Raw genomic sequence first — 18,636 nt, 5'->3', positions numbered from 1 at the left:
AACGGGAATTTTTACGCAAAATCGGTTTTCGAGAAAATCGATTTTGGTTTTTGGTGTAACTCTAAAACGAATGACCGTAGGGACATGAAATTTTGACTGAATGTTTATATTAGCATTTTCTATACACCATAAAATTTACAAAATATTTTGACTCTTTTTGAGCTGTTTACGGCCATTGTCAGTTTTCAATTTTTTTAGTTTTTTTTTCTATAAATATCAATAAAATTTTATCTGTTTAGTAAAAAAGCTTGAAAATTTAATAGAAGGCTCCCAGGTTATTGTTTCAAAGGCAGATGAAAAAAATTAAAAATCCTTAGTCACAGTTTTTAATTATAAGCATTTAAAGTTCAAATTTTGACAAAATACGGAAAAATCACGAAAATTAGCAAATTATTTTGAGTTGAGAATTCATAAAAATTTTTCTCTTTAAATCTAAGATTTAAAAATGTAATATAAGATTACTCATAAGTTTGTCTACCTTTATCAAAAAAAAAAATGTCTACAAAAAACTTAAATTAAATTTTTATGAGCGTCTGAAATTTATATTTTTACAACATATGATATATTCACTTGATTTCTCATGCAACAATTTTCTTATTTTATTGTAATTAAAAAACGAATGACTGTAGATACTTGAAAATTTCACTGAATGTTTATATTAGCATTTTCTATACACCATAAAATTTACAAAATATTTTGTCTCTTTTTGAGCTGTTTACGGACATTGTCAGTTTTCAATTTTTTTAGTTTTTTTTCTATAATTATCAATAAAATTTTATTTGTTGACTAAAAAAGCGTGAAAATTTAATATAAGGCTCCTGATATATCGTTCCAATAGCAGTTGAAAAATATTAAAAATACATAGGCACAATTTTTTTTTATAAGCATTTAAAGTTCAAATTTTGACAACATTTATCAAATTTATAATTTATTAATTATTTTGTAGTTAAAAATGTATAAAATGTTTAACTTTTATGGCTAAGGATTGAAAATTTAAAACAAGGCTCCACGTAAATAGGTTATATATAAATTACTTTATTCACAATAATATCATCAAATATACTTGGTAAAATCATAGGCTGACTGACCGTTTTCGCTCAGAATCGTTTTTCTTATACAATGATATTATATCATTGAATTCAAATTTAACACCATCCATTACAGTGACCCATTTGTAACCTACTGTACAGCAGAGCGACATCCACTTATCCACCATTTTAATTTTAAACAGGCAATTTTTGGCAATAAGCTTTTTTTCTTATCATTAAACCGCATAATTAATAACGAGTTGATGATTTTTTTAAATATAAACGAATATGGGGTTATTTTTAATTTGAAAAAAAATTCCTAATTTCTATAACAAATGAAAATTTGTTATAAAAAAAGACGATTTTTTCAAATTAAAAAAAACCACAAATTCGTCTACAATACACTTATACACAAAATCAAATTGATCGAGCTTTGACTCATCAGTTGTTGAATTCAGTATAAGTGACTACATTTCAGCAAATTTCACATTAGAGAGTAGTTCAGTAATAAGGATATTATTATAATACAATTCTAGTACCTACCTATACAATTGATTGCGATTTTCGAATAACACTGTCACATTGTCTCATACTTTATGTGACATTGGGACTATATTTTCATCATAAAGCCGTTGATAACTTCATAAGTTAATTGTTAATGTATGTGATTGTATCTATTTGTTGCTAATAATGAATCGGCAATCAAATTAACCATTCTTATATTACCTATACGGCTATACTGGACACTGAGAACTAAGACGCAAGTATACCTACCTATTAAAATGACACCCACCCCAAACTTTTTGGTGGTTCAGTGAACCGCATAATGCATGATGTCACGCGAAATGCCACCTCTGTGTGTAATATAATGAGATCTAAGACTATGGCCTAACCTAAGGTAAATAAATCCACCTTGACCTAACCTAAGGTGTATGCTTATCTTTTTCTAGCAATTTTGGTCCCTGGACCTCTGAACCTCACTCTCTCACTTTCACTCTCTCTCTGTTATCAGTAATTTTCTTTATAATTAACTTGGTTTATATATCTCTGATATCTTAGAAGACCGTGTCTCTGATTATCTAATATCCGAAAAATAATTAATTTGCTTTTAAAAACCCCTTTTAAGATATTCATAGGCAATAGAGTATGCAGTATTGCAATTACCGCCTTGGTAGGTAAAAAGTCTAAAAAACTAACATATTAATTATACAGAGTGATTATATGAATTCTATTTAAAATGTTCCAAATTGTATATTCCATCAGTTTTATGAACATATTTTCCCTGAGACTTTTTTTCCGCCCCCTACATTGAATATTAAAATTTTAGACATTAAAAGAAACATTTTTATGCATTTATAAATTGTCCTAATTTTAACGAATTTTGTCGAAATTCTAACTTCAGACGCTCATAAAACATTATTGTGGATATATCTATACACTTACGATTGTATTTTGATTGGTCAAACAATTATTTTAGACAATATTTTCAACAAAAAAAAGGTGGATAAGTGGATGTCGCTCTGCTTCACAGTAGGTTACAAGTGGGTCACTGTAATGGATGGTGTTAAATTTGAATTCAATGATATAATATCATTGTATAAGAAAAACGATTCTGAGCGAAAACGGTCAGTCAGCCTATGATTTTACCAAGTATATTTGATGATATTATTGTGAATAAAGTAATTTATATATAACCTATTTACGTGGAGCCTTGTTTTAAATTTTCAATCCTTAGCCATAAAAGTTAAACATTTTATACATTTTTAACTACAAAATAATTAATAAATTATAAATTTGATAAATGTTGTCAAAATTTGAACTTTAAATGCTTATAAAAAAAAATTGTGCCTATGTATTTTTAATATTTTTCAACTGCTATTAGAACGATAAATCAGGAGCCTTATATTAAATTTTCACGCTTTTTTAGTCAACAAATAAAATTTTATTGATAATTATAGAAAAAAAAACTAAAAAAATTGAAAAATGTCCGTAAACAGCTCAAAAAGAGTCAAAATATTTTTAAAATGTTATGGTGTATAGAAAATGCTAATATAAACATTCAGTGAAATTTTCAAGTATCTACAGTCATTCGTTTTTTAATTACAATAAAATAAGAAAATTGTTGCATGAGAAATCAAGTGAATATATCATATGTTGTAAAAATATAAATTTCAGACGCTCATAAAAATTTAATTTAAGTTTTTTGTAGACATTTTTTTTTTTGATAAAGGTAGACAAACTTATGAGTAATCTTATATTACATTTTTCAATCTTAGATTTAAAGAGAAAAATTTTTATGAATTCTCAACTCAAAATAATTTGCTAATTTTCGTGATTTTTCCGTATTTTGTCAAAATTTGAACTTTAAATGCTTATAAATAAAAACTGTGACTAAGGATTTTTATTTTTTTTCATCTGCCTATGAAACAATAACCTAGGAGCCTTCTATTAAATTTTCAAGCTTTTTTACTCAACAGATACAATTTTATTGATATTTATAGAAAAAAAAACTAAAAAAATTGAAAACTGACAATGGCCGTAAACAGCTCAAAAAGAGACAAAATATTTTGTAAATTTTATGGTGTATAGAAAATGCTAATATAAACATTCAGTCAAAATTTCATGTCCCTACGGTCATTTGTTTTAGAGTTACACCAAAAACCAAAATCGATTTTCTCGAAAACAGATTTTGCGTAAAAATTCCCGTTTTTCCTTAATTTTTCTTTTGTTTTTCATGTCGCTTGTGAAAACTACTAGGAAATTTTTAGTTTTGACCACACAAAGTACCAACTAGATTCACTTTCCTATCAGAAAAGTTACTATTGAAGAAAATCCAAGCACTTTTACTGTCCTAAAAGGTGATGACAGACACAAAAATAAAAATAAAAAAAATAAAAAAAAAACACACATCATTGTAGAATCAATACATTCATCGCTTCGCTCAGAATCTAAAACTGAACAAATTGGAAACTGAAAATGTCCGTTATAACAGCTCAAGACAAGTTTAAATATTATTAACACTTTATGTTGTATTGGTGTATAGAAAATTCTCATATCAACATTCAGTGAAAATTGCATATTTGTATGTATTTACAGTAATTTGTTTCAGAGTTAAGTACACCAAAGGCAAAAACCAAAATCGTACGATCATATTTGTGTCTGTGTATAAGACGATAAGTAGTCGAAATAAAGCTTTGATTCTCAACTTCAGTATCTTGTTTGATAGGAAAGTGAATCTAGTTGGTGCATTGGGGAGATCAAAATTCTCATTGGTGTTCAAAAGCGCCGGGAAAAACGAAATAGCCTAATGGGAATTTTTTGCAAAATTGGTTTTCGACAAAATCCATTTTAATTTTTGGTGTAGGTAACTCTAAAACAAATAACCGTAGATACCTACATGACATTTTCACTGAATGTTTATATTAATATTTTTCTATACACCGTAAAATGTTCAAAATATTTAAGCTTGTTTTAAGCTGCATACAGACATTTTCAGTTTCCAATTTATTTTAGTTTTTTTTTTTTTTTATAAATTATTATAGTAATATTTTATTTGTTGGCTCGAATTGTCGAAAAGCTTGAAAGTTTAATACAAGGCTCTTAATATATTGTTACAATGACAGTTGAGAAATATTAAAATTATAAAGTCACTATTTTTTTATAAGCATTGAAAGTTTGAACTTTGATAAAATTCGTAAAAATCACGAAAATTTGCAAATTAATTTGTGTTAGAAATTCATAAAAATTTTATTTTTAAATCTAAGATTTGAATATTTAATTCTAGATTCCTTACGAGTTTGTTTACCTTTATAAAAATTAAATCTCTACCAGAAAGTCAAATTAAATTTTTATGAGCGTTTTTACAACATGGGATATTAGATACCTATACTTACGTGACCACGTCTTGCATATTAATTTATATTTATATTTTTTTACTGTACCCAGTAGGTAACACATTGTTTAATAAGGTAGTTATTTTGTTTTTAAAATGTTTAATTTATTTATTTCATATAAATTAAGACCGATAAGACCGCCGCGATAGACATGACATTTTGTAAACATTGTCAATATTATCGTATATTATAGATTATAGATTATTATAATATTAACTACATTTCCATAAAAAAATTTTAAATTCCCTATATTTAAGAATAAATGAACAAAAAAGGAACAAATAAAATCGTTCATGTCCTCTAAAAATGTACGAAATTCCAATATGTCCCTTCGTACAAACTAAGTCCGAAGCATGTTCCCGTTAAGTTGCTGAAAATTGTACGAAATCATTGGAGCAAGTTCCTTCCAAGCACTTACTATATCTATAGTAATTGGTATCATCATCGATCAAGTAAACAATGTCATCATGTTGAGTTGTTGGCATCATAGAGAGTAATATTACTCTAGGATGGCACTTGGCTTACAGAGTTGCAGATTTTTGAAGTTTTGTTAACATAAATGATGATTATTTAAAATCGTGACTTACCTCCACGCGACAACGCATGGCTAAATAAATATATATTTTTCAGCCATGCCTCCACGGAATCCACGTCGATAATAGTGATAACTGATAACTGATAACGTTCCTGCAATTATAACTGTATGCGTTCACCTAACCAATAATATTCGTCTGTACATACCACATAGTTATTAGCGGGTTGTTCCTTGTTCGTTGAAATTTACGTTTCACGTACGTTTTAAGATGGCTTCGTCCCTAGAAAACCTGTCATTGGAATCTAAAGAAGTCAGCAACGAAGACGATGTGGTAGACCCATGGAATGTTTGTTCAAAGAACAAAACAGGAATCGACTATGACAAACTCATCCGTAAGCAATCACTGTTTATTACTTTTTCTTTCGTCCCAACAATAATAATTGGGTTTTTGGTTCATTTTCCATGTATCGTTTTACACTTGGGTATAATAAATTTTTTTTTTTTGTTGATTTACTCATTGTCATATTGATATTCTCAAACATTGTACACAATCAGTGGCGAATCGAACCACCAGGACTACGGTAGTTTTACTGTTAGAATAGAATGCCCCATATGCAATAAGCAATTTTAATTGTTTTTCTAATTGTTAATTTAAGTTTTGTTAAATAACTGTTAAATAAAAAAACTACATCTTGAGCGCATCTTGATGTTCAGACTTAACATAACTAATTATAATTGCGGAAACAACTAGTATACATTGTATACTATTATTCTAGTATCATATATAATATGTTTATAATGTATAAATATATACATATGCATAACATATAGCTGAAACATAACTTAAGAGGACGCTACTCTCGCACGTGTTGTCTGCATCTTTCAAATGTACAACATAGCAAAAACTATTTGGCTCGGGATAGAACTACTCAGGCTGTAGTGATAGTTAAGACTTCAAATTGACATACAATATGGCTAAAAATCTTATCTGTGAAATATGGTTTTTATTTTTTTGATATCACTTATATGAAAAAAATTCATATTGTTTCAAAATTCATTGTGTTTTTCAAAATTAAATAACGTTTTTTGTTGTTCTAATATCGAAAAAATAGAAACAATTTTTCACAGCCAAAGTTCTCCTTTTACGTGGTGAAAATTTTGTTTCTTGGTTATACTTATCGCCGTAGCTGTCTGTTCTTTCCTGCGCAAAATAGTTTTTGCTATGCTTTACATTTTTAGGACGGAGACAACACATGCGGGTGTAGCATACTCTGAAACTGAATAGGTAGGTACTTATAATTTATATGACTATCTACCAATAATGTCCGCACATGGTTAAAAATATATCAATCTTTAATTAAAAATGAAATGCAATTATTTACTTAATTGCATTTAAGAAATAGTCGGGGAAATAGTCTTAGATAAATAATGTTTTTAAATGAATAGTTTTAATAATAGTTTAAATATAGTTTTTTAAATTGACTATGCATACAGGCATAAAACTCTTATTTATTTTAGGCTATTTCTGAAAATGTGAAAAGTACCTATTGATAATAATGAAAATACATTTGTTCAAAAACCAATTACAAAGAACAATACTTTGATACATTATGGATATAGTTATTATGATTATTCTGTAATTTCTTTTTCAGTTTCTTATAATGAATTAGTAAGCACTAATATAATATGTTTGCTGCTTCATATATAATGAATACAATAATTATACATGTTGCTGATAGTTACCGATATTATATGATATTATTTGTCAATCTAAGTAGATTTACTTAGTTGTTTTACGAACTTGGCCTACTTCCGTGGTAAAGTTTAGCTATTTCTCGTACATAAACTGGCCAAACATAATAATTAATATACTAAGTATTATTTTTAATAACCAATGTTATAATATAGTATTATTTAATTCCCAGGTATCAAGTACTTTTATTTTAATTAAGTAGGTAATAAAGATATTTATTGTATCTAGAAGTACTGTACAAGTATTATAGACTAATATTTATTTTTATTATATTGGTCTCTTATTAATTAAATAATGCCTTCATTTTAGACTTAAACTATACCAAAATATGTCTTCTTTTATTTATTAACGGTAGGTATTAATGAAATTACTTTTTAAACATCATCTTATAATATTTTAATTTAAATAATTAATAATTAAATATTAACTATCATTTGACTTTTACTACACTTTACTTTATTAGTTTAATCTATTAAGCTGAACTTATACAGTATACTCTATACATTTTATTAAACAAACAATTACAATTAAAATAAACAATTAGATATAAATAAATTTTTTTTTAGTTATCAATTAAACAATAGTTATAAAATAAAATTTTTTTATTCTTCCGATAAATAGGGCTTTTGTTTATTTTATTTATTAATTATTTAGTTATTAATACATTTTATGAATTATTGATTCAAACAATACAATTTTTTTACTACTATATAATTAACTACATTTATACGGTTTTTTTTTCTGTCCAATAAGTGTTTTTTCTTTAATAAACATCTCAATAGTTCAATACAATCATAACGACGCCCTAGTTCAAAACTGCAACAACTCGAAGTATAAAAAATCTGAGTTATGTATACCATCTTATGACAATTTCAGTTCAAGAACGCAATAAAATATAGTTAAATTATTTACCAGAGAGGTAATTTTCAATATTATAATTTACATTACGTTACATAGAGAAACAATATAGAAAACACATTATACCCGATAAACCAATTTTTTGAGTTGTTGCAGTTCTCAACTGGGTCGTAAATAAATTATTTATTTAATAACCTGTAGTTGTTTTTAAAAATACGATCAACCTTCTGTTAACAGATACATCATTTCTATAATATTGAAACAAGCAAATTAGAATATGATTTTTCTATTAAAATAATACAATTTTGTAACAAAGCATTCATATTACAAAAAAAAACTATTAATACCTAGTTCTTATTACAACCAAATCCCACAAAGTCTAATTTTTCGTTAAACAAAACTAACCTAAACTACAGAAAGTTAAGAATATTTATTTAATATAAATATACAATGTTAAAAGTATTTTAGTTCAACAATCTACTTAAATTACAAAAAAAAAATTATAATATCACTTTTAACACATTGACTGCGTACTGTAGCCAATTGGCGTCTAATATACATTTGAAATAAATGGTTTAAAATTCTCTACTCGTAGCTGAATGTTATTTTATTATTATTTAGCGTGGATTAAACGCATGTTTTAAAATATGTATACATACGTCGTTATGATCAGTTTCTTTATTTTTTTTTTTTTACTTTTACTATACGCACTGGGTGAAAACTGCAAAAAGACATACACAGTCTACTTATTAATAGTTTTATTTATAGAAAACAATTTAATCTTTTAATAATTCCAAAAAATGTACTGAATAAAAAAAATATATTTCATACATTATTATTACATATATTTTATTATTATTCATAGATTAAGGTGCATAGTTCATATTATTATTATTATTGTATTATATCGGTATTTAAATTTTTAACTTTTGGCTTATAAATATAATTACAAACAAAACCTTTTTTTTTTTAGGAAGATTTGGTAGTAGTAAAATTGATGAAGAATTACTGTTACGGATTGAAGCCGCCACTAAAAAACCGGTTCACCATTTCCTAAAAAGGGGAATTTTTTTTTCACATCGAGATTTATACAGTATTTTAAATTTATATGAACAAGGAAAACCTTTTTATTTATATACAGGAAGAGGCCCTTCTTCTACTTCTCTGCATATTGGCCATTTGATACCATTTATATTTACAAAGTAAGATTTTTAATTATTTTATTTTATTTTAAAAGTTGAATTTAACAGTTACTAATATTGTATTGCTTTCAGATGGTTACAAGATGCTTTTAATGTTCCTCTCGTAATCCAGTTGACTGATGATGAAAAATATTTATGGAAAGATTTAACATTAGAAGAAGCAAAGAGGTTGTCTGTTGAAAATGCTAAAGATATAATAGCGTGTGGATTCGACAAAAAGAACACGTTTATATTTTCAGATTTACAGTTCATGGGGTATTATAAATATTTAGAGCTTAATATATTATTAATATATTAATACATTTTGGTTTGAAGTTAATACAAATTAGTAATAATAATTAAATGACTTTAGAGAATGTCCATCTTTTTATGCTAATGTAATAAGAATTCAAAAGAGTGTTACATTCAATCAAGTGAAAGGTATATTTGGATTTGGAGATAGTGATGTCATCGGAAAAATTGCATTCCCTGCCGTTCAAGCTGCTCCTTGCTTGTCTTCAACTTTTCCGTTTATATTTGGAGATAAAAAAGTTCCTTGTTTAGTTCCTTGTGCTATTGATCAGGTGAGATTACATTTAATTGTGTTATTATTAATTGTTTATTAAAAGAATTTTTTTACAGGATCCATATTTTCGAATGACAAGAGATGTTGCTCCTAAGCTTGGATTCTCAAAACCGGCATTAATACATTCATCGTTTCTACCATCTTTACAAGGGGCCGACACTAAAATGTCGGCTAGTGATTTGAATTCGTCTATCTATTTGAAGGACACTCCAAAGGAAATAAAAAATAAAGTTAGTTGGGTTTTTTTGAATTATTTTCTTAACTATTCATTTTATTTCTTATTTAATAGATCAACAAGTATGCATTTTCTGGAGGTCAAGGAACAGTTGAATTGCACCGAGAAAAGGGTGGTGATTGTAATGTCGATATATCTTATCAGTATTTAAAACATTTTCTAGAAAATGATGAAGAATTAATCAAAATTGAAAAAGTAATAAACATAATTAATGAATCTATGTTGTTATAATTTCATTAAAATTAAATATAATCTTTTAATGTGTTAACAGGCTTATACTTCTGGAAAAATGTTAACTGGAGAATTAAAAAAAATATTGATTGAAACTATTTCGAAAATTGTGCAGGAACACCAAACAAACAGAAGTAAAATTACAGATGATGATGTCAAAGAATTCATGACTCCAAGAAAGTTATCATAAAGAACAATATAATACTCATACGGTTAAACAATTAAAAATGAATTAGTTTTTTATTCTATTTTCAATTTTTCAACTTCTACTTTGTATTAAATTTATGTACACACACATACACATACACAAAAGTATGTTGCTTAATGTAATGAAAGACTTTAATTAAAAATGAATAAAGTACAACCCATTTATAGAGTATAACAAACATTATTTTTCTTAGATAATTTGTAAATTTTTATTATTTATATAATATGATGAAATAACACTATTAAATCAGTAATATGTAGGAACAACCAATAAATCGGTAGTAACCCCAAAATAAGAAAAGCCACGACAAAGCCCTGGTGCATATTCCCATTTAAATAATGTGTGAGGCTACATTTTTGTTGAACTGGTTGTTCTAGAGAACATCACACTCGCATAACATGTTTTCTCTGTCTTATACATAGACAACATAAGAAATTAGTGTTCAGATGTTTTATTTAATATTAAAATTAATTGACCTACTATTGAATTTAAAAGTAAAATCTTTAAATGTGTTCTCTCGTTGGTTATTTATAATATTTTAATTTTTAGGAGAGATGAGAATTTCTTATATTTTATTATTTTACGCTCATAATTTTCTCAAAAATTAAAGTATTATAAAAAACTTACGAGATCACACAGATACTGCTCTAATCTTTAAGTTTAATATTAGGTCAATTGACTCTTATATTTAAGCTAACAACACAGAAATAACTACTGAACGTAAGTTTTGGTATGTTATGCAATAATAAGATAGATAAAACACTTGCACTAGACATCATCTCAATAGTTACGTAAATTAAACAAAATCATACATATTAAATAATTTGTTATTTTCATATCAAAATTCTATATAATAGTAATTGATTGACAAACTAAACACATTTATAATAATAGTAATCAAATTATTTGCCATCGCAATTTACACAATTTCAATCAAATTAACATTCTTTAATGCTTTATTTGATAATTAATATGTAATAACACATTTATTTTATTGTTATCTAACTTTCAGCCATGATGCACCATGCACACCAATTAATTATAGTAATGATATTATTTATCTTGAAAAATACATTTTTTCAGTTCTAAAAACAGTGGATCTTATGTCTAAAATGATATTGTAACTTATCATATAACAAATGCACTACCTAGATAGGTCACTCTAACCATAATGTCCAAAAGAGGATACTTTCTAATTTTTGTTTTTAACAATGATAAAATATTATATATAATATAAAATTCTTACTTTACTTACTTACTTCATTACTACGCTAATTAACTTTATTTTTATGTATTAATATTTAATAGTCAAATAACATTAAAAAACAACTTTTACTATACTCTTGTATTTATAATATAATATTTTAACTGATAATTGAATAATGATATTAGTCAATACATCAATAGTGTCAACTCTATAACTAAAACCAAGGACAAATAATAAATAAATATTTATTTTTATCATACAAATTAAATAGAAAATATTAATATTTTGAATTATTATGAATACAGAAGCTTTTAAAGGGGAGACATAAATATTTAATCCAAGAAAATCCTCTTTATGTAAGACATCTGGTTACTCCTAGATAGGTAATAATGTTTGATCATTAGTGCTCGGACGTTTTAGGAGTTGCATATTTTTCTAATTTTCTATTTTATGTTCTTGATTTATAGAAGACTAGAAATCTATACATTGAAGAATTTAAAAACAATTCATTTAAAATGTTTATGTCTTGTAGACTTAATACTTTTATGAGTGATAAATATTTTTAAATTTTAATTTATTACCAAAGTATTTTATGCCGTATTATTTAAGGCAGGAGCCGGCAACCTTATACCCATGAAGGCTATGGTTTTTTCAACTTTTCATTGAAGAGCACATTAAACATGATAATAAGGTTCAATATACATTGTATAGTACTAATTCTATAACTTATAAGTAACTATAAGCAAAGATCCAATTAGAAACTTGAAATATGTTCATAATCGTATGAATTTAATAGTCATCAGAATCAAAAGTATAATACAACTTAATTTGTATCAAATTTTAAAATACATAGTCTCATGATTAAATAAATACCCTGAGGATCATTTGGTAGGCTGCAGTAAAAAGTTAGTTGGTCCGCTAGTTGCCGGCGTCTGATTTATGATAACAACTTCCATTTCTCCAAAAGTTTGTGCAAAGTAAAAAAAGTAAATTTTTCAAATTTAACAAAAAAAATTGAAAATGTCTCAAGATATAATATTATTTTAGTGCAATCAGGTCAACGCATTGCATTAATATCATTCACTATCATAAACTAAAATACTATTATGTAATTGTTTTCATATTTGTATGCATTTGTAGGTAATGGTTATTGATTTTATATCGATTTAAAAACTACAAGAGGTAACTTGTAACTTTTGAACTCTAATTATACATTTTTATATGTTTAAAATAATAACGCCATAATCTTCATTTTACACAAAATAGATATATTTAATAAAAGCTAAAAATTACAATACCTATATTTAATCAACATTTGCTATTAATTTAATTTTTTTTTTTTTCTTCCGTTTGAACCGACAGTAGAGGAGGATCTGTGTGAACACTACTACTCCTACTATTAATTTAATTAGTATTTATCAAATTTATAATATTATTGTTTGAAGTTTTAAACTCTTAATACGTGGAGCCATTATGGTTATTGAAATAATACAATTTAAACTCTTTTTTTGATTAGCTACTATAATTTAGTTATGCTTACAACTTATTTTATAAATATGGAGGCACTTAAAATATTAAAATAGTGGGTAAGTGGGTGTCACTCTGCTGTAAAGTATATAGTAATAGAGTCACTGCAATGGATGGTTGTTAAATTTGAATTCATTGATAAAACATCATTGTATACGAAAAACGATTCTGAGCAGAGATGGTCAGCCTAGGATATTTAGAATATTTATTTATATAGGTTTATTTTATATTATATTTATATTTATGTTACGGTAGCCGGTAAGTTGAATTAATATTATTTGTAGCCTTGTAGGTAGGTACCTATATAATGATATACTTTAAAAGTTTCAAGTACACGCAAATAATATTTTTTTAAATTATAACACAAAACTAAAATTGTTCTTCTTCATATAAATATCTAATTTTGTCCAAACTTGAACTTCATATAATTATAAAAAAAACTGTGTTTATATATTTTTAAGGTTTTTTGGTGACAGTGTGTAAAACTCATATGGCAATTTGTTTAAAAATTTGTATCCTTAATTATAAAAATTGAACATTTTATAAATTTTTAACTGCTAAATAATTGGTAAATTTTTAATTTGATAAATTTAGTCGACATTTTGTAAATATGTGTATTTTAATATTTTTAAACTAATATTGTAGCAAATTTACCCAACGGTCCCAACGAATAAAATGTTATTGATATTTAAAGGAAAAAATACTAAAAAAATTGAAAATTGATATGTCCGTAAACAGCTTAAAACGAGTCAAAATATTTTGAAAATTTTATCAAGTATAGTAAACGATATAATAAACTATAAATAAATTTTAAAATTTAAATATATACTAGGTATAGGGTATTGTTTCTTTTTGAATTATAACAAAATAAGAAAATCGCTCCACGAGAAGTCGAGTGAATATCCAATATTGTAAAAATTCGAACTTCAAACTCTAATAAAAATGTAATTTGATCCTCCGGTACATTTATTTGATAAAAGTAGACTAACTTATAAAGGAATCTTGGATTAGATTTAAAAGAAAATTTTTATTAATTTCTAACCCAAAATAATTTCCACATTTTCGTGATTTTTACGACTTTTGCCAACATTTGAACTTAAGACGCTCATAAAATATTATTGTGGATTTAGCTCGATTTTGTTTTTAATTTAGGTACACTAAAAACAATTTACGAGGAACCTTGTAGGTACTTATTACATTTTTAAGTTTTTTGACCAAGACATTTGATGACCACCATCTCATTGTGTCAACGTCAGTGGTTTTTAAGGATTTGTTTTTAATAGAGCTTACACCAAAAAAAACATTATATAAAAATATAAATAAAAATGATCTAATCAAATCGACCAAAACACTCGTATTCGTATATGTTATATTATGTTGTATGTAAAATAGATACTAATAATTTACTACCCTAATAGATAATTTTAAATGCTTACCTATTTTAGAACATTAGATAATACAAAAATTAAACTTATATACGTTAGAAATGATTATTGATATAATTCTTGTTTTTACTTTTTAGTTTTTTTCTTTGCCTAGATACTGCAATTGGATACTGTATGATTCTTTAGTGTTTATAAAATACAGTGTACTCTCGGTAACTCGAACCTTGATAACTCGAAATTCTCGACATCTCGAACAAATAAAATTCCCCTTCAAATAAAAATAACACATTAAGATTTTTATGACTCGAAATTTGTAGTAAGTCGAATTTTTTTTCCCCGTGAGCTTCGGGTGACTGAGAGTTCATTATGTATTATGATCACGTGTCGGTAAACTTTCGGCTTTCTTATATAAGTATCTAGAAAGAACAATAAAAATAATTATTAATTCTTTGTACCAACAATATGTTTTTATTGTTAAGATTGTTCTATCTTTTATTTTCTTGCTCGTTGTTCGTCTTTCGTCGTCTTCCTATTGTAGCCTTATTTTTTCGTCGCTTTTTTATGTCTTTATACTTGTTTTGTTGTACAATGTCTAATGTGTGCATAATAGCATAATAATATGAATCTAAGAAAAAAAAGCCCCGTTTTAACTACAATTGTTTTTCATTAATTATCAAATTATTTCATTATATTATTATGCATCTAATTTATTATACTAGGTAATCCATTTATTTTATTAATAGGTACCTAACTATAAAAAAAATTACATTTAGTAGGTATATGACATTAAACAATAACTAATTATATCACAGTTGAAAATCATACAACATAACCCATAAATCAAAATATATAGGTATTATAATAAATAGCTAGTTCAATAACATTCCTTAACATATTATTGTATTACTCTTATTATTATAAAATATTATATATAAGTATAGCTTAACATATTTGGTGTATTATCTTATTAAATATTATTATTATATAAAATTTATTAAACGGATATTATATATATAATATAATATAATATGGTTATAGCCTTATAGATAGCAATGTAAAAAAAAGTTTTACATGATTATATTGAAATATATATTTATATATATATTGTTTAAACATTTAAAATTATAAAATGTACACAATATAGTAAAAAATGTTATGTATTTAGTTGGTACAGGGCTTTTTTTCCGAATACCTAATAATATAGGTAACATACCTATTGTTATTACTTATTATTAATATTTTTTTTTTTATATAATTGATCATTAAGCCCGGAAACTATGGCCATTAGCTGTTTTTGTTTTTGTTTTGTAGGGGAGGAAATTGTAGGTTTAGAAAACACGTGTGTTTTTGGTTTGTCAGATATTTTAAAATACTAAACTCAACGTTCATATTATGTTATGTATTCCTGGTTGCTACTTGCTGTTAACCTTCGCAAATTTTCCGAGTGCTACAAAAATTACGAACAGTACCTATTCAGTAATATTATTATGTAAGCCACTATAAACAGGGTTGTTCTGACGGGAAGGAGGTAGTACAACGGAATCATTGTTACCCAGGCTCCATTTAGGGGAAATTTCTAGGGGCCCCTAAAAAATTCAAATAGACATGTGTGTTAGTCAGATAATAATAATAATAATTATTATTGGACCACTCGAGGCGTTACCCATTATATAAGTCCCATCATTGATGAAATCTTCTTTCTTTATGAAATTTCAATGAACGATTTTATTTCGTTTCTGTAGTTTGCAACTATATTACATAGGTAAACAGATTACGTTTTCAGTTATCTTAAATATAATGTATTATTGTCGCGATGTCGGAATGCGAAGATTATTAATGATAAATATTTACACATTTCTTCGTAGAAACTCGTTAGCATAAGTGTGCATAGCAAAGTCAGGCAGTGACTATAGTTATTATTTAAATACTGACGAGTGAAGACTATTAATTAAATATTATATTTAATATTTAATATTTTTAACACCTATACCAATTTGGTTGGTCAAATTTCGAATCTTTGTGACAAATTTTTTTATCATATCGTGTTATGATGATTTATGGACCCCGAAATTAATTTGCGCCGGGTCTGAAACATTTTGGTAAGGCTCTGTCTATATAAAATATTATATAATATATGACATATTATATTTATAAGTAGGAATTGGCGTCGCGCCGAGGTAAAAGAGGTTTTACTTACGTATAGGTACCTATATTATATATTTAGATAAACAATTTAGTTTTTATAAAAATATATAATAATATAATACATTTTTTTGTCTTCGAAATAATTTATTGGATACAATTTTAATATTATAGTTGGTGTATCTATTTAATATATAGTTATAGGTAGGTAAGTATAATATGCTGAATTAACTATATCATTTGTAGCACGTCCGCTATACTGCCTATACTATATAGTTGTGACGGTAGTTGGATAGACATTTTAGATATACTATAAATTTAGTTTTGTTTTAGCTGGTAAACAGCAGCGTTACGAAGGAGGGCAAAATTTGTGACAGGTACTCTTAAATGGACAAATTTTTGTGGTACTCCTGCACGGATATTAAATTTCCATTACTGTGCAAATGTCTTCATTTATAACCTACCTATTATACATATATTCCCATAAATACCACCCGTCGTGTCGAATCGTGAGAACCTACCAACAAAATAAATGGACGTCAATTGTGTACAATAGAATTTAACTGCAGATACTTGATTATAGTTTTTAATATTCAATTTAGGATGATAAATACCAAAATACATATAATATGATAATTGTGGGTATTAACATTTCTCAATTATTGGCGGCTATTAACAAATTGGTACGTATAGATACTACGTTAATGTGCTATATCAAAACCTAAATGAGTCACTTGATCGGAATCATTGTCTACAGCATTAAGCTTGTAATCAATTTAGAATGATAAATACAAATAATACATTAATAGTTAATACACATCCGTTGTATTAACATTTCTTAATTGACGGCTGTTAACAAAATGCTATTAGAGACATAGTAGATGACTAGGTGAGTCACTTGAATGGAATTGTCTACTACAGTGGTGCTCCCTAATAACCATGGACCTTATACTAATACATAGTATAAGTTCTATGATAATAACTATACAAACAATAAAATCATAAAATAATGTCAATACAAAATGTTGTTTAATTTATATTTCAAAATCATACGGTAGATAAATAGATAATAGGTACCTACCTATAAGTAAATGTTATACATTTATAATACTATAAATGGAGTCCGAGTGTATAAATGTATAATGCAAAATTTTTGCTACGTTATAGTGTTCAAACAATAAAAGAAAATAGCACTTCTCATATTATATAAATGTGTGATTTCTATAAATTATAAAGTAAGTTATGATAGGGACTATAATAGGTATAATATGCGTCAGTTGTGGGACTAGAATTTTTTTTATAAATAATTAAATAATTATTTACATATTATTATAATTATATTGCTATAATAAATTGTAGTTATAGAAACGCGAATGACCAATTGTAAGGAAGAGTAGTGAAAGACAAATTATAATTATACCTTATTTTATACTAGATCATTATTATTATAATACATTTCAGTGGCAGAGTGAATAGCTTTTTATGAGGCAGCCGCCCCATGCAAAAGTGGGATTGGTATCCCAATCACCAATGACTCCAGTCTCCAAGAGATTAGACTTAGACGGCTAGACTAGTTTATCATTTTTACTCGCATAGTCGCATATGACCTGCGTTTAAAATGCGAGAAAAGATAAGTATAAAATGTGAAAAATTGGTGTGCGGGTAGGTTACTTATAGGTATTTAAGGTATAGTTGTTTCTTGGGAAAAAAATTTCACGCCACCACTGATACATTAATACATTTAAGTGTTAAGGAATAAGGAGTAATATTTTATATCGAATTAATTTTTCAAATTTGGTTGGCTAATATTATTTGTATTAATTGTGATAGTATGAGCTATAATATATTTTATATGTTTAATGGCGGC

The 18,636-nt window shown here is 26.2% G+C and overlaps 1 protein-coding gene across 1 annotated transcript; it reads left to right on the top strand.

Annotated features, from left to right (window-relative positions):
- Positions 1 to 5,619: 5,619 nt before the first annotated feature.
- Positions 5,620 to 10,668, top strand: LOC132934287 (tryptophan--tRNA ligase, cytoplasmic). The gene is made up of 7 exons (XM_061000572.1): positions 5,620 to 5,848; positions 9,041 to 9,269; positions 9,342 to 9,524; positions 9,622 to 9,832; positions 9,891 to 10,064; positions 10,124 to 10,264; positions 10,341 to 10,668. Exons 1-7 carry the CDS (start codon positions 5,725 to 5,727, stop codon positions 10,488 to 10,490), a joined length of 1,212 nt encoding a protein of 403 aa, XP_060856555.1. The 5' UTR covers positions 5,620 to 5,724; the 3' UTR covers positions 10,491 to 10,668.
- Positions 10,669 to 18,636: the final 7,968 nt, after the last annotated feature.

Source organism: Metopolophium dirhodum, chromosome 1 (genome assembly GCF_019925205.1).
Source record: "Metopolophium dirhodum isolate CAU chromosome 1, ASM1992520v1, whole genome shotgun sequence".
Taxonomy (NCBI): Eukaryota; Metazoa; Arthropoda; class Insecta; order Hemiptera; family Aphididae; genus Metopolophium; species Metopolophium dirhodum.
This window is presented reverse-complemented; position numbering and strand designations above follow the sequence as displayed.